Consider the following 21,324-nt stretch of genomic DNA (forward strand, 5'->3'; position numbering starts at 1 on the left):
TAACAGCATATGTTCAGACATTACACAGGCGGAAGAATATGTATAAAATTTGAAAAGGTGTTCCGGTTGATGTTAAAGCGCGCTCTGCTCCAAACTGCTTACAAGCGCGCGCTTATTATGTAAATAGTCCACGGACTGACAGCGTGCTCCTGCTGCAAATGCTTAACAATAAAACTGCTTCAAACTGCCATTTTCCATCACTAGCATATCAATTCAAAACACAGAGTCAACATCAACTCATCAGCTTTTATTTTGAAGAAGTGACAGATAACTGGACAGAAAATACAAACTCTAGAATTGTTTCTAGCTTGAAAAAAAGAAAAGTACTTTGTGTAAAACTGCTGTACAGGCGACTAGATCCTGACCGTGAAATCTCAAAACGTATTGCATCCTCCATGCTTGCTCCCTATTTGCTGATCCTCCTTTCTGGTGTGTAATATTTTGTCAGAATTGATTTATTTTGCTTTTTTGCACCCAAAGACCAATAATAATAATAATAAATGCATAAACAACCGTGCTTCATTTGTGAACTGAAAGCATTGCCCTTTGCAACAGTAATGATAAATGAGGAGTCAATGAAATATTTGAGATTTCTCTGATCAGAGCCCACATTCCTTTTCATATGCACAGTAGGCAACAGCCACATTTCACAGTACCAGGATATGAGTTTGAAAACAAAGCCAATGTTATGTTATAACATGAGTGATGAAGTTTGGTCAATGCAGTTGTGAGGGGCAGTCACATTAGCTGCACACACACTAAAACGCTGTCACTGTAAGTGAATAGGACTGTTCTGATTCTGCCAGATCATGTTAATAATCTTGAAGTTATAAAGTTACGGTGAGCATCCTTTTATGTTCTCTTCACCAAAACACAATGTGCCCAAACTCTGGCTGAATAACTGAGGTTACTAAACTGTGTCATGAGACTGTTGGCTACTGTGCTGATGCCTTTGTCTTGAAATGTGGCCTGAAAGCCCCGTCATCAGGAAGGATGTGATCACGCAATGGCTGCCAGGTAGTCTTTCACCTCCGCTGGGGTGAGTCTTTTGAAGCCAGCCTCGTTGCAGATCCCCACCTCAATGTTCTCCTCTGTCATCTGACCCTCAAAGCTCTCCTAAAACACAAAGGCAGAGGAGTGTAAATGACTGATTAAAAAAAAGGAGACCAATTGTATGAAGATAAATTCTAAGGTATTTTATAACAAACAACATACCTTCAACGTCAAGATGGCTGTGTGGATGGCATCTTCCAATTCCAGATCATTGTTATACCTGGAAAACAAAACAAAGTGGTCATTTTACAATTTGTAGCTCTTTTCACAAAGAGACTCCGCATTATCCCCGCAACAAAGGCTTGCCTTAACACTTGTGATTGAGATCCTGACCCATCATGTATCGTGGAAAGTGACAAAGTTGCGCTTGTTGCTCTAAATTACATAATCGCCATCAGTAAATAGAGGACCCTGTCTGGCTCTCACTCGTGGGGAGGGATGCTGTTTTCTTGGGGGAAAGTTCACTGAAGTCTCGGTCGGGAGGGCTCACAGTCGCTGTATTTCTTTTCAATTCAAGTTGCGAGAGTCAGTAACATCAACAACACAATAGTGGAAGGTGACAAAGACACGGTGAGTTGAAGTTTTTCGCTCTAAATCACGTCACATAATCACCACCATTCAACTGCAGGAGCCGTCTGGCTCTGCTGCCCGGGACAGACGCTGTTTTCCAGGCAGAAATGTGATGAAGAGTTGGTAGGACAGACAGGATGACAGACACTTTTCCACGTATGGATGCGGTATTTTTTTCCTCATATAAGTAGCCAAAGACACTACCTGCTACCTCATTATTGTTGTTTGGTCCTGTAAGGTTGCTTTGTGGGTTGAAGTGTGGGTCATTTCTCTTTTATTTGATGAGTGAAGGATCTGTTTAGCTGTCAGACTGTGAACACCATCATACCGACACACCCCTGTTCTGCGCCTCCGGCTTTACCATTCACACAGACACTGCCTCGCCTCTGCAAAACTGTCCCCCCTCTCTGCATCTGTAACTTTCACACAGACAAGGCAAGGCGCATGATTCCCGCACTTAAAGGGCAGTGTGAATTGGGCTTATGTAGTGTGTATCAAGTAGAAGAACTGTAAAGAAAATGTGAGAGCCCACCCGACCAAATATGTGCAGTCAAGATTTTATAATGTGAACTTCTTGAACAATATTCCAGGACCCAAAACTGAGTTTGGGGGATTTTGAACGATGCCCTTTTTGACATAAGAAATAATTGCTAATTAGAGAGCCTGGGTGAGACAAAATTCACTCCATTTATATCAGTTGCTGGGAAGAGGAATCATGTGAATCAGGTTATGCACCCTGGGCCTTCTGCAAAACTAAATAACTTTTCCATAACTGTGTAAAGCAACTACAATCCTGGCTCATCCTCTGCATCCCAACTACAAATTTGTTAGATAGTAAAGATTCTCTTCAGCCTAATTTATACATCAAACTGCAGATTCAATTGTATCTGCACCTACAATAAAAGTATCTCAAACTGTAGGAATGCTGTTCTTTTTCTTTGTTTTTCACATTTATCTGTGGTGTTTCCATTCAAACTTTGCTCAAAAAGGCACAAGTATGGCCAAAAAAATAAATAAATATTTGAATGTATTTTTTCCCCTCTAAAAATACTACAACACATACTCGTTTTACACCTGTGTACGATCATTGACATAACCATCAGAGACATACAGTCAGTCATGCTGTGGGAGATTGGACACTGAATGTCAAAAACAACAAGCGCCATGCTCAGCCCATAGATCAAAATGCACATCTATACACATGCTACTCATAACATTACTTATTCATTATTCAGAAATGCCTTTAATTGTCAAATCTTACCTTTTTTCAAGGAATGTTTTTCCGTTAACGTAGTTCTTTCCCATGGCTGTGGCTTTCCATGCAAAATATGCACCCTGCCAGTCAGAAACAGAAGAATGAAAATACAGAAAACGTGCAACTTACTACAATACTTTAAGAAAGGGCAGAATTGTAACAGGTATTGGCAGGTTTGTAATACAACATACAGAGGGGTCTGACTGGAACAGGTAGGGGTGGTCTTCATCCCATCCAGCTATCAGCAATGAAACGCCAAATGGACGCACTCCACTGGAAGAAAAAAACATCAGAGACTGACTCTAAAACTTCTGACTGAATACATCTTCCCTCGGAAATATAAGCATGATGTGTGTGTATTAGTGCGTCTCTTTGTATACCCACCCAGACTGTGTGTACTCTTGCATTACAGAGGCCACTCTCTGGACAAGCTGGCCTGTGGGGATTGGCTCCTGGTAAACCAGGAAGTACTGTTGTGCCAATTTCCGGGCTCGCCGCACCAAAACCCTGCATGAATGACAACTCATTAATTATCTGAGCATGTGAGGTTCGGCAGACATACATAAACTTTAGTTTAATCTTGTGCACGCAGGAAATGGATACTCACCACCTCGAAGAATTAAACTCATAAATATAGTGTGTTTGTGTCCGCATAAGGCATGGTACTAGATTTAAGCTCAACTCACCAGCACTGAAAGAAAAATTAGCCCCTGAGATAAATTCCACTACAAACACTTTAGGCTGTCATGAGTACAAACTTACGGAAGCCCTAAAAGGCCATGCATTCATAAATTTATTTCCTCCGTTTTCCCGTGATAACGAGTTCATTTCATTTGTTTTCTCGAGATCTCGAGTTATTATCTCGAAATAACAACTGCCGTTATCTCGAGATAATGGGATAATTATCTCGAGATGACGAAACTTTGTTTTCCCGAGATAACGATATAATTAATTTGAGATCTCGAGATAATGACTGTGATATGATAGGCCTGAGACTATGGAGAGGCCCAGGTCCTCGTAGCTAGTCAGCTATGTCGTTAACGACGACATCAGGCTCACTTAGATTGCGCCGCCGATATAGCTGAAGCCTTGCTAACGTCTTTTTAGATTACGCACACTAATGTGTATATTATCTGTAATAGCAAGGCATAATGCTATTTCAGCCTGTGTCAGGCCTTGATTGAAAAGATATGTGACGTGGTGATCGATATGCTGCTGCTCCTCTGACATTGCTACACTGAATGATGTTTCCTGCAATGATTTAATATATTACACTATCGTTTTGTTTTCTCAAGATCTCAAATTAATTATCTCGTTATCTCGGGAAAACAAAGTTTCGTTATCTCGAGATCTCGGGAAAACGGCAGTTGTTATTTCGAGATAATAATTCGAGATCTCGAGAAAACAAATGAAATTAACTTGTTATCACAGGAAAACGGAGGAAATAAAATGTATGAATGCATGGCCCTTTAGGGCTTCCGTACAAACTAGCCTCCACCAAGATATTTGGTTTCTTATATCACAAATATCCCTTTTCAGCAGGTGACTGTAACCTCTCAACAGACAAGAGAAAACGAAACAGAAAGTTTTGGATCTGAAAACTTTATGATATGCTATGCAAATTTTTTGACAAAGTAAAATACACTACTCAGAATTAGTTAGAGATATTGGGATATTTTTGTGTTTCATGTGATGTTAATTCTGTGACATATCTGGACCTTTATCTTGTGTTTTGTGAATATTTTTGGTCCCCAAAAATAACATGACGCATTTCATTTGACTTTTATTGCATATCCACGCACATATGCACCGGTATCCCAATATCCCTAAGTAATTCTGAGTAGTATATATCCATTTGCTGAACTGTTAAAACGTGCAAATCCTCCGCCATATCCATTTACAGTAGATTGGATAAGGCAAGGCATATTGTTGCTTAAACTGCTAACTGGGGTGTCACGTTTCTCCACATCCATGATTCAATTTGACTTTTTGATTATAAAAAGGTCAGGATTTGATTTGATATTCAACATTTTTTTCCATACCTGACAGCTATGCCATTGTTAGACTACTGCACCTGGGTTTGTAAAGATCAAGAGATCACTGGATTTGATGTCCTGACAACTGTCATTTACATTTTGAAATGCTTCTTAAAAAATACTCTTTTTTTGTAAAAAAGTATTTTACAACGATAGCTTGACTTTATCCTAGTGGCTTTTTAGAGGTTAGGTCTTCGCAAGTTCAAATAATATTCACCAAAAATAAAGATTCCAGAGTTCAACATAAAACACCACCCTTCAGCAATTCAACAACAAACAACAAAAGATAGAAAATCAGTTTGTAATAAAGTTTTGTTTCTCAAATCTGTCCTAAGTAACAAATCAATAAAGGATCTCTTGTAATGTTTCCAGTTCAGTTTATCCCCCATGAGTAAACCTTCTTCTCAAAAAATAAAATATTTTTTTTTTAAAAACTCCAGTATCAGTCAGGTAATTGTGTTTGTGCACACAGGATACGTGTCGTAAGCTAGCTGTGTCGTCATTGAAGTATTGTTTGTTTGTTTTTCCTTCCGACCCATGCAAGTAAGCATTGATGGCTGGTAATGAACAATCTAGGTGCAGTCCATTTTCACTTTTTTTCTGTTCTGTATTTGGAAGCAATCACAAAAACATCCAGTCTAAAGTCAGGAAAGAGCCCTAAGCTGCTGGCTTACAGTTTGTCTCTCAAACACAGAAAGAATCCCCACCTGTAGTCAGGCCCCATGCCGCTGTAGACCATGCCAATGTGTTTAGTGATAGGCTCCACTTTGTGGACACTCTGCTCATCATACAGAATGGACTTTTGTTTCTTCTCTGTGGCCAGGACAACTCCATTGGAAGCTGAAAACCAAAGAGAATATCACAATTAGTGTCTTCACCCATCCTAACAAATGATCATTTTTATAACCAGCTTCAACTGTGGAATCGTGTGCATGGTCTTCAAGGATGCTGGTGCCTATTTAGGTTGTCCCAAGGTCAAAGGATGTCTCTCAGTGTACAGATTGTAAAGTCCACTGAGATGGTGTGATTGTGATTTTGGGCTATAAAAAATAAAATTGATTTGATTTGTTTAGATAAATGTAGTTATTTTATTTATTTATTTATTTACTTATTTGAAAGGGACAGTGCACAGTTTCTTAGCTGTACCAGAGCTACAGACAGAGAGGCAAAACTACAGCATGGTATTAGTTTACCAGGCTGAAGCTGTGTTTCTTTATGGTTTAAAATCCTGTAAGTCACACTGCCCATTAATCCATGGTAAAGTCGTGAGAAATATCTGTAGGGGTGGCAATTTATGCAATTTCAGATTATACAACTGTCCAGTCTTGTTGCATCCTCTGATAATAATCAGACATCAAACTAATGTGGTTTATTATCCAAATAAAAACAAGGCATTAATTATAAAGCATTACAAACCAATCAATACAATAGTATTCTAAGGGCCGTGGCCCACATTAGCTCCAAAAAACAATTAAATATGCTCCAATATTTCGAGGACTCATAGGAATCATACCTTTGATGCCAACTGAGGGTGCTCCGGCTGCTACCGCTGCCAGGGCATACTCTATCTGGACCAGTTTACCCGAAGGGCTGCAGGAAGAAACACATGATGCTGCTTACTAAACTGTGAGGCAAGGGGAAATTAACCAAACTATTTGTAACAACAACTACTGTGGTTTAAAAAATCTAATTCAGCGTTTAACTATTCACGAAGACGAAACTGAAAGCAAAGCTAAAACAACTGACTCATCTGAGCTAACTTAGCTAAGCTAGTCCATTGAACATTAGCATGCAAAACTGAACTGTTTCGGGCTATTCAATAACAGGCTCAAAAATAAAACAATTTAGGGAGTTTATATGCTCGATATGAGAAGCAAAGTTTGTCTTATCTGTTTCATTTAAAACACGTTTCGGGACATGCTAACAGTTAACGTTAGCCGATTCATTTATACCCGGCAATGACAGTGCATCAAGTACAGACGGCTCACGAAACATTACTTTCCTGTCAAACTGGGAAACCATGCATACGCGTTATCAAACTGCTATTCAACAACAACGTCTACATGCTGATCATTCAGAGTCCCTTTTCAAATTTCTGGACAATTTTGACAAAGTTTACCTAAATGTGGTGAGAGAGAAACTGTAGCCTCGTTCCGCCATCTTGTTTTTCTTCTTCTACTCTGTGAGGACGGAAGACTCGTAAATCAACTTAAGAGTGTATACTGCCACCTACAGACATGAATTAAACCTCTGCCACAGGCCCTTCAAACCAAGCGAGATTTAGATATTGTAGCCTAATTATACTATACATAAAAGGTCAAATCTTGAAATAAATTAGTAAAAATATAAAATCTATATCATCCCAAATTAAAGTTTAGCAGCTGATATATTGCCCCCTGCTGATCTATTGGTCTGGCTATTGCTTGAACACATCCACTGTTAATGTATTGGGCTTGACTAAGGACCAGTGTAATCCAGCAGTTGTGTTGTGTGTTAGAGAGGTGTTGATCCAACTGTAGGATCATTTTGGACGTTGTAGTTTGTGGTGCTGTTGAACTGTGCAATCACAACTGAAACTGCAATGAGATAACTTTAAAATAAAAAATAGTAGGCTTACAAAGCTTGATTAATTTGTAAATATGTAGCTTGATCTGTGTTTCAGAGGATTGTTATGTTCTTATTATCATCTGCTAAGTACTGACAGTGAAAATAGGTGTCCATCATTAGGTCTTCTAAGCAGTGAGTGACAGAGCAGTGACACGTTGAGGAAGGAAGAAAGGGTAAAACTGTTTAGCAGTAAATGACTTCCTGTTAGAAGTCCTGAGACCTGTACAATGAAGTCAGTTCAACATAACCAAGATATTCTTCCGTTATCAGGCTTCACTAATAAACGCAATCACGCTAAGCTTTCACACGAATGGTGGTTATCGACTCCGGAGCCGGACCAAGGCTTTATGGGGCCCTAAGCAGAATTTAATTTGGGGCTCCCAGCTAAACGCACCACCCACCTCTGCACCGGCAGTATGGGGCTGGGATCAGATAAGTCCACACTTCTTCACACTCCTTTTCGAACAGGTAATTAGAATTGACTCTTTTCTTATGCATTTTTCTTTTCTTTTGTTGGTTTGTTTGTTTCTGGTCTTTAAAAAAGAAAAGGATCAAGGAATCAAGGAAAGTAACAATATAAACCAGCAGACAATGCATTTACTGTAAACAAGTTGATTATTTTAATATAAAATGTGCAAAAGTGCAGAACAGTCAACTACAAATAAATTGTTTCTTACTTAAAAATAATAAATATTAAGTATTTAAATGTAATTAAAATGCAAAGGTAAAAAAAATGATGTACAACAATTTGAAATAAATTAAATAGAAACTTAAATAATGACATAAAAAGAACTGGGTGAAATGGAACCTGTGCGGAAATTATTACCAGTAGTATGGACTTGTCAGTCCATTAAAATAATAACAAAATATGTTTTGTTTTGTTTTTTGTATATTTACCACTAATAAAACATATCACACACTCAAAAGATATTTTTTTATCAACCTTTCATGTGTGACATTTCAAGAGCTGTTGGGGGGGCCCAAGCAACCGCTTAGTTCGCTTATTGCTTAGGCCGGCCCTGATCAACTCAATAACTCAACCCAGGTTTTCCACATCGAGCCACGATGCCAGCTGTAACACAAACAATTTCCCCTCGGGGATAATAAAGTATTTTTGATTCTGATTCTGATTCTGATATGCCCATGAGCAAGCACTTGGCAACAGTGGTGAGGAAAAACTGCCTTTTAATGGGCAGAAACCTCAGAACAGACCCGGGCTCAAGATGGGCGGCCATCTGCCTTGACCGTTTGGGTTAAGGGGGAGAAAGAGAGAAGGGTGGGGAGACTAATTTTGTCCTGAAATCCAGTAAACCTGGGCCCAATATTTACTCTGTGGGAACTGTTCCCATAATGTTGTCAGACATAACTTCAGCCTGTCAGTGGCAAAAAAAAACTTTGGCGTCTGGAGCCATTGTAGCTGTGTCGAGGTTGCCAGCTGAAGTGTCGCTTCAGCTGGCAGCTGCAACACGGCTACAATGGCTCCCCAGATAGCAAGATTGTACCAGAAACATTAATCCGGCCCATCTACTGCATGGAACGATGGCACTTGTGCGGCCCACTACTGTTTGCCAGATCTGAGCCACAGTTCATTCCTAGTCTGGTTGGCTGGATCTGGCCAGTTCTGGTTCATTCAATTCACGCTTGGCTGACGTGGCCATGGTATGGCCTGCTTGTGGCTCAGATCTGGCAAACAGGAGTGGCCTCTGAAATGTGTAGTGTGTGGTGTAAACATGAGTCAGAGTTGAGAGCAAGACCTTTCCTTGACCGAGAATTCTGCTTGTGCTTGTTTTTGTCAGTGACAGGCTGAGATTGTTGTTCCAAGTGTCTGACAACATGACAGAAATGATTCCTACGGAGGTTGACCATTAATAAAAGTGTAAGTTCCTTGGCCAGACTTATTAAACAAAAAGGTCTATCTCCACGGGAATTGTTCGTAATGAGAAGAATGATGATTTAAATCTACCAAAACTTTTGGAATTGTTCGAGCAAAAGTGTCTTGATAGTTGACAGGCAGAGGTTGTTATTTTAAGTGTCTGACAAAATTATGGAAACAATTTCTATGGAGATAGACCTTTTATTAAAGTGCAAGATCCTTTTAGTTACCAGAAACACAAGTCACGTTCAGGGAGAAGTGTCACTCTGGAATCTCATAAATGAGCAGTAACAGTTATTGCCTCAATAGGGATTAATAAATCTATCTATCTATCTATCTATCTATCTATCTATCTATCTATCTATCTATCTATCTATCTATCTATCTATCTATCTATCTATCTCAACTCTCTGACTAACGTTTCCACCGTCATCTACCTGCAACAACTCACATGTCACAGGATTTTAGAGCGGGACGTCTCATTGAACAAGACTTGTGTTTCTGGCAATGAAAACAGATCTTATTATTACTGTCAGACAATTACTATCCATCCATCCATCCATCCATCTATGTTCTTCTTTTTTCAAGTATGAAGCATTTACACATCAAAACATGTAAATATAGGGCCCAGGTTTAATAATACTGGAATTTCCCTCCCTCTTTTCTGTCCTCTCCAATTTTCCCCCATTTCTCTGACTACAGATTCTTCTGGTGGATGATGTTCGCCGGGTTACTCCTTATCGCTGCTTCCTGTGCGGCAGGTGTGTATTCCCACTATCTTCTACCGTTGTTTCTCGTAGAACAGAACATATGCTGTTTTCTGCCGCAGTTGACAGACCGATTCGGCGGTTCTCTCCTTGACAATTTTGTCATTGTATGTGAGCCAGCCATCTGTCATGTCACCTGATTCCTGTTGTCGAAAAGCACCGTCACAGATGTAATGGCCTGAAAGGACAGGACAAATATTTGTTAGAAGAAGTCGGCTGCTTGAACCTGGAGTCTCATTTTTGCCATGCCGAACAGAACTTACCATGACTAGCTGAGGAGCCAAAATGGCTGATGATGCTCACGAGAGAGTAGCGAGTCTGGAAAAAAACAGTTACCAACAATTACTACACATGCAGATATATTTCATTTGACTGCAGGTCCTATTTGAGAGGCTGGTTTCTGTATGCTCCAGAAAACAAAGCTGTTAGACAGTAAAGACTGCTTTTTATTTACTGAACATCATGTTTACCTGTTCAGTGATGTTCGAGTCAGAATCTAGCACTAGCTCCCTTGATAAATCGACCTGAACGCTCAGCTTCTTCAGTTTGTTGGATTTGCTCAGTCTAAATCTCTGCAGCTGGATGATCAATACACTGTTGACAGAAAAGAGGTAGAGGAAGAGGGTCAGATCCCAAGTTCACAGAGGAAGACAGAGACAGTTAAGCCTGACGTTTGAGTGCACCGTAATAATGGATGATGTTACTCACTTTGGCAGACTCGCGAACGACCACTGCTGTGATGACTCCTGAGTACGACAAGACTCACATCGATACTCCAACTGGCTCTTCTGCAGGAGGGAACAGGAGCAAGAGGCAGGTTTTAGTTTCACTTTTCTTATGACAAACATTAATATTTGGTGGTGAGTGAGGACGAAAAAAAATCTCAGTAAATGAGCAGATGTGCAACTTACTTCCAGGTAATTCTGCAGACACTGGCTCACTGAGCCTCTACATGTGATGTCCAGGGACAGGTTTAAGCAATCCTCGACCCTCCTGGATTGCATGCCACATCTGCACAATAAAGGGACAATTCAAATTAAAACGCACGGCTACAGAAATCATGAGAATACATCCTGATTGAACGACCTGGAACAAAGTCATGCATATAGTCAACATCAGGAATTTCTCCACTGTTGGTAATAATACAAGTTTGTGGCTCTGAGTTCATACCTCATGCAGGTCCTGGTACTCAACATCTGGAAAGCTATGTGAGCATCTACGGGGCAGGTGTAGCTCATGCCCATGTTGAATGCTGCTTGGTACAGATCTACAGACAGAGACTTCATCTCATTCAGCACACAGCTGAGGAACTCAAACGCGTCCTGCAGAGAAATGCACAGAACAAAGAGCTTCAGAAGGGGCAAATTTGACTACGTGCGGTACTATGCTGTGTGTTGTAAATAAAAAGACGGACCTTCTGCCTATTGTCATTAAACTCGTAGTTCGACTCAGCAATATTTCCTTTAAATGCAGAGAGGACAATTTTTTTCTTCATCTTGTCGCTGGAGAAATGGCAGAGTTCAACTTTCTCAAACAAACTGGAGACAACAAAAGAGGAAAGAATGGAAGATATGAGAGATGTGTATATTGTTAGTATTTGCGGCTAGCAGAGAAACCAAAGAATGATCTGTGTGAGTGTGTGCGGAGATGCTTCACCTCATAAGCTGAGACTGGGGATGAAAACTCCACACCCTCTGCTGATTGTGGACCTCCTGCATGAAATGAGTCAACGTCAGGAGGCCTTGCAGGGTGGAGTTCATGTAGCAAGTCTGGGCGAGGTTGGGGAGCCTTAAACGCAACAAGACAGAGGAGCAACGTTAGACTGGAGCTCATTTACAAGTAGAAAAACAATAAATGAACGTTCAGTGTGTGTATATGAGTCTCTTTGCAGGTGCTTACCCGAGGCAGACAAGCTCCTCTCTGGAGAGGGGTTTTCTGCTGGCTGAGGGACTTTCAAATATTGATGCCGACATGCTGGTGTTTGATTCGGCCTGTTGACTCCCACCGTGACCTATCGGGGTGAACGGCCTGTATTTAAGAGCATCAGAGGGGAGGATGTCTTCGATGAACACAGCCTTCTGGGCCTTTAGGTTTGAGTCGGTCTTCACGGACTTGACATTTAAATCCGTCTTTGTAGACTCGAGGTTCGAGTTTGTTGTCACAGATGGATATCTTCTGTCAACACTGTTGGATACATCTTCATTCTGGGGCTGTGGCTCAGTTGCAGCCAAGGCTATACTGTCAGGAGTGGGTGAAGCCTCCTGGACACCAGCTTCTTCACCCTGAAACTCTTTGATCGTGTCAACACTGGTGATAAAGGAAAATACAGATGGTTACTCTACTGTCTGGTCCAGTCCAACCATTGAAACCAATTGAGGATATTTGGAATATAATCAATTCAAAGAGCATAATAGGCATACCTCTTTTCTGTAGCAGAAGATGGCAGGTTTGTGTTTTCTGCCACCACTTCTTTTACAGGAGTCTGCTGTGTGGTCCTCTTACGGCCGACCACCCTATGCAACCAGGAAATCTTCTTAGCCTTCTTCTTGGGAGCCTCAGTTAGGGCTGAGACTGTGCTGGCAGAGGTGGTAGGAGTGTTGGGGACCACAGGGACTTGTTTTGGGTCCTTCTCAGCAATGACACTGGTAATCAAGAGAAAATACAGATGTTACTCTACCGTCTGGTCCAGTCAAACCAATGAAACCAAGAACCAATGAAATGAAACCAAGAGGGTGAACAATACACAGTAAGATGAATAACAATTTAATATTCAAGATTCAACTAAAACTCAAGGCAAAGCTTTAGTCAGTGGAGGATAAAGTATTTAGATAATTTCATTAAGTTAAAGTAATGTGAAAGTAAAGTAAGAAAAAATGAATTTCCCTTCTGTAGGGTAAAATAACAAAGTAGCCTAAAATGAAAATACTTCAGTAAAAGTACCTCGAAAATGTACGCATCTTGAGTTGAGTAGATGTACTAAGTTACTTTCCACCACTGGCCTAGTTTAGGTGGACGATTACTCAAATCGTCAGCTTAAGTCAAAGCATGAATTTGCCAACATAAAATGAAAAGACCTGCATTTGAAATGTTCTTACTGCAGAACAAAGTTGCTAAGTTGGTAATACAACACAAACGAGTGTAAGAGTTTGCATCAAAACAGCTTCATAACCCATTCATCATTATTTCTTTATGTTATTATTAATAGACTGAAATACATTTAGAAACTTCAATTTCAATTGAGGATATTCAATATCAATAATGAATTCAAAGACCATAATAGGCATATGTAACACATATGTTAAAAGAGGTAACACATACCTCTTTTTTGTAGCAGAAGATGGCAGGTTTGTGGCTTCTGCCACCACTTCTTTTACAGGAGTCTGCTGTGTCGTCTTCTTACGGCTGACCAACCTATGCAACCAGGAAGTCCACTTAGTTTTCTTCTTGGGAGCCTCAGTTGGGGTTGGGACCGTGATGGTAGAGGTGGTAGGAGTGTTGGGGACCCCAGGGACTTGTTTTGGGTCCTTCTCAACAACACTGGTAATTAAGAGAAAATACAGATGATTATTCAACTGTGTACTGGAGTGAAAAAGCCATTGATGTCTCAGAGCACAGCTGTTGACTGCTGTTAAACATATTACTGGCTTTACTTTTACTACAAAAGTAATCTGCAATCTGTCAAAATAATCACAAAATGATTTTTGACCATCTAGTGCAGCCCTAGACTGAATCTATGACTCTATCCTTGTGTAAATTATCTGGACTTTTATACAATATTTAGAAAATTATGACAAAAAGTGAGTGTGTATCTATTTCCTATCAAAATAATTAATGAAACAACATACAAAATACCATAAAGAATGAAATGAATATAAATAAATTATAGGAATAAAATTATGAGGCATTATCTTACCTCTTCTGTGGGTTGGAGCTTGGCTCGTCTCCAACTTCCACTCTATCTTGAGGTTTTTCCTGTTAAAAATACACAAAAACATACACGATTAAATATGACAGACACATGAACAGCTGCTTCACAGAAAAATATAATTAAAAAACACAAAGATTGTCGAAATTCAGAGCCAGTTCTTTCAATGCACACACTAAAACAGTTTAGGAAATAAACGCATACCTGTTTTCGTCTGCGACGTCCACAAGACATCTTTGTGGTGACTGGAAATTTTCTCAATACTAAATCATCTTTGTTAAGTTTCTGAAAAGCACTTGTCTATCTGGCTGTGATATCCAGTAAAGTACAATCTTAAGTATTTCTGATTCTGATATTCAAGGTCTGTTTGCAAATGAGTGAATATCTGCTGTAATCTAAAGATGACAGTTTAGAATGTTGCCCCGTCTCCATGAAGCTACATGGAATCATGTCAAAGCGATGGATTTTCAAATAAATTACAATCAGTCCATCCAGTGAGAATTTCAAAAACAAATAAACAACTTAATAACATTACTTTTAATTTACAAAATATGCTACCAACTGCAGATTTGTTGTTGTTTTTGATGTTACAAAAGTATTTATTCTATAATATCCAAATTATACAATATACCTGAAAACAATGTAGTGACCTGGCTGCCATAGTTATACATGTTAGATCTGCGGCAGACTTGAGAGCAGATATTGAATCTAATTTAATGCAATTTTTTTTATATTTCAGGATCCTTTCACTTTGTGAAAATATCTGTGTAATCTTTTTAAATTTATTGTAGAGCAAGAAAAACTTCATGGGTGGTTGGCATGTAGTATTAAAAATAATGATAATACATTTTATTCATATAGCCCTTTTCGTGACACTCAAAGACACCTTACTAAATGACATTTAAAAAGTACATTTTAAAAGGAGCCCAACACATTGAAAACATATCGCAAAACAACATCATCAGGCAATGAACAATCATTAAGTATTTTTTACGCTAAAATGTGCAGGTTACCCATGGAAAGACAAGAAAAAACACTAATTTTTAGGGTTGTATTTTCAGTTTACAAGCCCAACATGCAAACTCACCAAAAAATCTGATTATTGTGTGTAGACCTACTGCAAAAGTCCCTAAAGCAGCAGGTTATTTCATCTCCCCTCAAAAGAAATCGTCTTCCATGCCATCTTAAAGCAACATTATGCAGAAATTGCCATTCTGTACAATTTGGCGCCCCCCACAGTTTCTTAGTGCAACACCACCATTGTTAATACAAACCCCAGGTTTCTGTAACACTTTGTCAGATGTAATGTAGGTCCTAACTACAAACAAAACTCATTATGTCATAACAATGTTATATCTTAACAACTTGTATCTTGAAGTAAACATGTATGTAACACTGTGATCCTCAGTGTTGTATAAAGCACCCCAAAGTTGTACTTGAGTAAAAGTCAAGATATTGTGTTAAAGTTTTACTTTGGTAAAAGTGAACTTAAGTATCAAAGGTACAAGTAAAAGTAAATTATACACATGTTCACATGTATGCGTATTGCGTATACTGTATACTATGGGTGGATCGATTACCGCCCTGGCCAATCATCAGATCTTAGCTTCTTTTTTTTCCATCTGATTTTCGATAAAATAAGTTAATTTAAACATGCTCTGATGCTGCATGTTATCTGAAAAGTAACTAAAGAGTACAATATTGGCATCCAGAATGTTGTGGAGTGGAGTATAAAGTACCAGAAAATGGAAATACTTGAGTGCAGTACAAGTACCTCAAAATTGTACTTAAGTACGGTACTTAGTTACGTTCCATCCCTGGTGATCCTACACAGTGCAGAAACAAGTGATGGACGGTGGAGTGGCTGTGATACTATTCACGCTGTTACAAGACACTGTACCATCACAATGATTTTGAAGCTGTTATTTTAAGGTAAAAAAGTTACATATTGTTGCTTTAAATTGATGGAATAAATTGTAATGAACATACACTTGGTTAACTTACCTAATTGGATATCTCACATCAGCTTCCAGCCCATTGAATCCTTCTGTCTTAAAGCATATTCCAGGACTCATCTCCCCCACTTCTGAAAATACAATTTTAACAAGCATTAGCAACGTAGCATCAGATGTGCTGAGCATATTGCAGGTGTCACCTTAACCTAACGAATGATTCAAAACACTGATATACATTCATCTTACAGTGCTAGTTGCACCTGTGCTTTACCAAAAAATGAATTCATTGTAGTCATCAAGTGCAGTCCCCGGGAAGCTGGACAGAACAGTAGATACTAAATGCCATTTACAATAAATCCTATATTCTTGTTCCAATCACATGAACTCCACATAATTAAGAAACCCTTGACCTTCTCCTGCCTCATGGAGTAGTGACAAAACACATATGACAAAGGGTTGATGCAGATACTGTTTAAAAACAATACATTCTTGACATTTTAATGCTAAAATGACTGAGACACACAATCGGCCACTCCATCCAACATACACAGAGATCTGGGAGCCAGCTAGTTTGAGCTAGCTCCACGGGAAGCGCTGCTACTATGACCTTAGGCAGTATAATATAGCTCTTCTGACACTTATATTTTGTGTTTGAAATGATGATATACCTCTATATTCTCACATTAGTAATAAAAAGTAATTAAAACACACTCGAAATACAAACTGCCTCTATTATCGCCCCATCCATCAGCACTGATGTAATTTCTTGTTGCCATCTTCATTTGGTTGAAGGAAACATGTGAAAACTGTACTTTGCATTACACGTGATAGACATGTTTTTTAATTTTGGAATCAGGATTCATTGAGTCAGACACCCTGCCAGGCTTCTTAATTTACTTGTATTTTGGATTAAATTGGTGAATTTGTGACTGGATCAATGCAGAAGTCTCAAATGTAAAAATAATTACACATACTATAAGTCACAAACTGGTGCCTCTTTCAAAAAATTAATGAATAAATAAATAATCCAATGTGGAGATGGGCGATTGTAACATCTCAAATTGCACAAAACAGAAACAAGACAGAACCATGAAACCATGATGAAGTGATGATCCCTGTCGCCTTGCCAATTGACAAACTGATGTCTCATACTTTTTTTCTGCCAAAGCTTTAAACTTACTCTGGAATATATTGTTTCATGGATATAATACTGTAAATCTATTTTAAAATTTTTGGGAGTTTATTGTTTATTGTGTAAACTAACATTAGCGAGCAAGGGCACATACCAAGGATGGTGTCAGACTCTGCTCCTTTCTCTTCTTCCCCCCTCTTCTCTCTGTAACATTGTTCATGAAGTGAAGATTTCCCAACCAGCTCCAGTCAGCAGTCAACATCACAATACATAAACAAATGATAAAGGAGGTCAGCTCTGTGGATCGCTGCTGCAGTCAGGTTGATAAACAGGAGTGAATACACATTACTTTTTAATGCAGAAGGTTTAAAAGGCTGTAATTCACAATCTGTAATCTTAGCAGCTGAGTTTGAGCTTGACCAGGTACCAGTGTAATCCAACAGTCCTGTAATAAATCCTTGCTTCACTGAGGATATAATGTAGTGAAAGGCAAGGCACGGCGTAGGGTTTTCATCTAATATAGTCGATTGGCTACTTCTGCATATTTTCTATCATTTAGGTTGTGCACATTCTCAGATGCATTACGATCCGAAGGTTGGTGGTTCACTTCCACCCAGGGATGAGTTCATTTCACACTTCATGCATTGGGCTGTTGCTATAACAAGACCCGGCAAATCCTTCAGTTGAGCTGTTCTGTTTGTAGGATGACTTTCTGAGCGTCTCCTTCTTGTGCATTATACTGACAGGTCTAATGTCCAGATCATATATATCAACACAGACTAAACAAGGGAATCAACCACTCTTTAATGGTGCAGGTTCAGAGTAAGCTTCTGTTTCTTGTGGGATGATTTTTTTTTTTTTTTTTTTTAAAGATGATTGGTATTTTTTTGCTGTTTGACTTCAATGCTGAGGTTGCAGTTTGTATTGCTGCTGAACTGTATTAGATGTCTCCATACTGATTTTGCTCTTCTCTTCCCTTTTATGTTTTATTGACATATGGTTTCACATTTAGGGGAATTATTGTGGAATAAGTCAGTTTTCTTTGAAGGATATATACAAATATTTTTCATGTATTATCCTTTAAAAGTGAAACTTGAACACTTGACACTTGACACTTTACCGCTGGGTGGCAATAAGACATCGAAACTTGTCTGCTGGAAATTAAACAGAAGAAGAAGAAGCTTGTTGGCGCTGTGTGATGACGTAGTGGACCTCAGAGAGTGACCGTGAGCTCTTTGACATGTTGGTAGCTGGAAAGGAAGCGTGCAGGCAGTAAAATGATGAATTTATCCGCGTTGGTGCACAACTTGAGATGCTCTTTGCTACACATTGAAAGCAGACTCTTGCAGGCGGCGGGACTAGACGGACAGCTGGGTGAGTTTACTGACCGGAGCCCTGGACGGTAGCTAAGCTAACGTAACTGCTAATCATGGATAAGCCCTGACATACACATACACAGCGTGTCTGTCTCTGTTGTCATTTTAATTTTCAATTTCATCTAAAGTTTAAACTCGCTATATTTGCCTATTGATAAGAAGGTAACAATGTCTTTGCTGTGTGTAGCTCCAGCGCTGGCGGTGAATGGACCCAGTCTCCTGCCTCAGCTGAACAAGGAGGATGAGCTGGAGGAGCAGCAGAGCCCGGAGCAGCCTCCTGGCCTCCTCGACGGCATCCTGTGGATGGCAGCGCCCAAGAAGAGACGCACCATAGAGGTCAACCGCACCAGGAGGAGAGATGAAAGCAAACTCCTGAAAGTCAAGGTACACTGATAAGAGCCACTCATGGATCCTCTCAAAGGGCCTTTTCAGCCCCTAACCCAACTATAACCATGTTTGTCTTACTAAGAGTGCCTCCTATCTGCACTGGTTGATTGGGAGTGATTAGCACAATGTTTGGAGACATCAGTTTTAATTAGAGCTTGGGCTCAGAGGTTTTTGGTTTGTGACATGCAAATCTTTATAAATGACTCTGACAAAACTGAACAGAAACATCTCTTTTCAAAAATGTAATTAAATGTTTACAACCGTTAACCAACAAAGTACCAACACCAACAGATTGATAAATTAGATTAAATGCAAATAAATAAGAATATCTATAACAAAGAAGGAAGAGCCCCTGTTGTGTAATGTGACTAATGCACACACTTATGTTAATCACTTTAGTTTAATGTTTCTCAGTAATAATAATGCTCAGTATAAGATGATCACATATATATTAAAATTGGTTAATTTGTTGGCCAATAAGTGACAATAATATCCCAAAGTCAGAAGTCTTTTAGAAACAGTGTTGCCGTTACATTGTTTGACTCACCGTCTCCTCACTCTGTCTCCCTCTCTCAGAACAACATTGAGCCATGTCTAGAGTGTGGCCACTTGAAGCAGAAACACATTATGTGTGGCTTCTGTTATGCTAAGGTGTGCAAGGAGACCGGTCTGATCCGTCAACAGATACAAGCAATGGAAAGCGGTCCGCTGAGGGCCCCGGCTGTGGAGACTGTCATCCTGTATGAGGGGGAGACTCCCAGCCAGCAGGACAAAGACAAGAGGATTGTGGAGAGGCCGAGGAAGAGGCCGGCCTGGTTCAGCTGAGGATGCTGAGATATTAAAGCTGTGTGCGTGTCTGACTTGGGTCTAGTCAGAAACACACTGATGCTTTATTTGATGTAGAAAAAAAGCATATTTTTTCCAGTCTGTTGTTCAGTAAACTAACAAGGTTGTTGTATCAGTTTTGTTCCAACAAAATATTGAAATGAATTTCATAAAAGGACCGTTGATCAGCACTGATACTACTGGCACATCAGACATATGTCTTCACTTATCTCTGTGAACATACTGTATTATATCATTGGTGTTTGGTGAGAAAAGTCTAAAGATTTAGGTTTTTGCTATCAGACATCAGAGAAATTTACTGTGTAATATTTAAAAGTCTCACAATAAATTTGATAAAATAATCTTCTGCATCTACTTTTTTTCTCATTTGCAGTGTACAGGGCAATGACTGCATTTGTTGAGTAATTCTTAGTTTTATATATATTTATACTCGAGCCTTTTTTTTTGCTTAACTGCTTCTGCCTCATGACACAGTAAGACTCAGCAATATATTTATTATGAACTGTGCTCAATGTTAAGGCTGCACAGTATATATTATCAGCATTGACATCGCCCCCCCCTTTAACCTGTTGATAGTCAAAGATGGAGAAACTACGTGGAATCTTATTTCTTAAGGTATCATAACATTTTATGTTAAATCTGTGCAGTTGATGGGTAACAATGATGACTATATGAAGAACGGTGATTGAATGTAACAAAGTTCATTTACTACAAGTACAATTTTGATGCTATGTTACTGTACTTGAATAGTTCAGTTCTCTGCTACCACTACATTCTTTCACTCCACTACATATATTTGATAACTTTAGTAACTAGTTACTCTTTAGAGTGCATATTGCGGCAATTTTAAATTATCGGATGATATCTGACAATCAGAAAAATACTAAATACTGGATGTAATAATCTGCCAGGCCGATAATTGGTTGACTTGAACATTACATGACATGTAAATATATTGTATGTCTAACTTACTTTTACTTGTACTATCGCTACTTAAGTACATTTATTGCCAGAAATGTACTTTTAACACCTAAGTATATTTAAAATCAAATCCTTTTAGACTTTTACTCAAGTTCTATTCACACGGTTGACTTTCATGTTTCAATACAATATCTTTACTTTTACTCAAGTTTGGCATTTTGGGTGCGTTTTACAACACTGATGAATGCTAGTGTCATGATAACACCCCCTGCTCATATGGAATAATATTCACATTAATTTCCTCCTCTTGTGTCGCTGGAACAGACTGTTTTTGCTGGGATGAGTCCAGCATACCTTCCACTGCCTCAGCCACACCATCATACGCCCTCTGATACAGTTTCACCCTCACAGTTTGATGAAACTTGAGTGTTGCCACTGTCCCCATGACAGCATGAGTAATCAAAGTTTAAAGTGATATTCTGTCACATGGCTTCAAATATTCACAGAGAACAATTCACTTGTGGAGGTGCAACTATTGTCTGTGGAAAGTAATAAAACATGACGGATGACTTTTTAACTACTTATACCCCTACAAGACTAATTATCTTTCTCTTTCATGAG

At 39.2% G+C, this 21,324-nt stretch overlaps 2 protein-coding genes across 2 annotated transcripts; one reads left to right on the forward strand and one right to left on the reverse strand.

The window, feature by feature from the left end:
• Positions 1–232: 232 nt before the first annotated feature.
• Positions 233–7,099, reverse strand: psma2a (proteasome 20S subunit alpha 2a). Its single transcript, XM_073485808.1, has 8 exons — positions 7,034–7,099; positions 6,428–6,504; positions 5,622–5,754; positions 3,263–3,385; positions 3,070–3,151; positions 2,885–2,958; positions 1,216–1,273; positions 233–1,116 (listed from the first exon to the last, which is right to left on the reverse strand). The coding sequence occupies exons 1-8, from the start codon at positions 7,072–7,074 to the stop codon at positions 1,000–1,002; spliced, it is 705 nt and encodes a 234-aa protein (XP_073341909.1). The 5' UTR covers positions 7,075–7,099; the 3' UTR covers positions 233–999.
• Positions 7,100–18,367: 11,268 nt separating this feature from the next.
• mrpl32 (mitochondrial ribosomal protein L32) lies at positions 18,368–20,123 on the forward strand. Its single transcript, XM_073485389.1, has 3 exons — positions 18,368–18,547; positions 18,737–18,933; positions 19,513–20,123. The coding sequence occupies exons 1-3, from the start codon at positions 18,451–18,453 to the stop codon at positions 19,759–19,761; spliced, it is 543 nt and encodes a 180-aa protein (XP_073341490.1). The 5' UTR covers positions 18,368–18,450; the 3' UTR covers positions 19,762–20,123.
• Positions 20,124–21,324: the final 1,201 nt, after the last annotated feature.

The sequence above is a fragment of the Pagrus major genome, chromosome 17 (assembly GCF_040436345.1).
Source record: "Pagrus major chromosome 17, Pma_NU_1.0".
Taxonomy (NCBI): domain Eukaryota; kingdom Metazoa; phylum Chordata; class Actinopteri; order Spariformes; family Sparidae; genus Pagrus; species Pagrus major.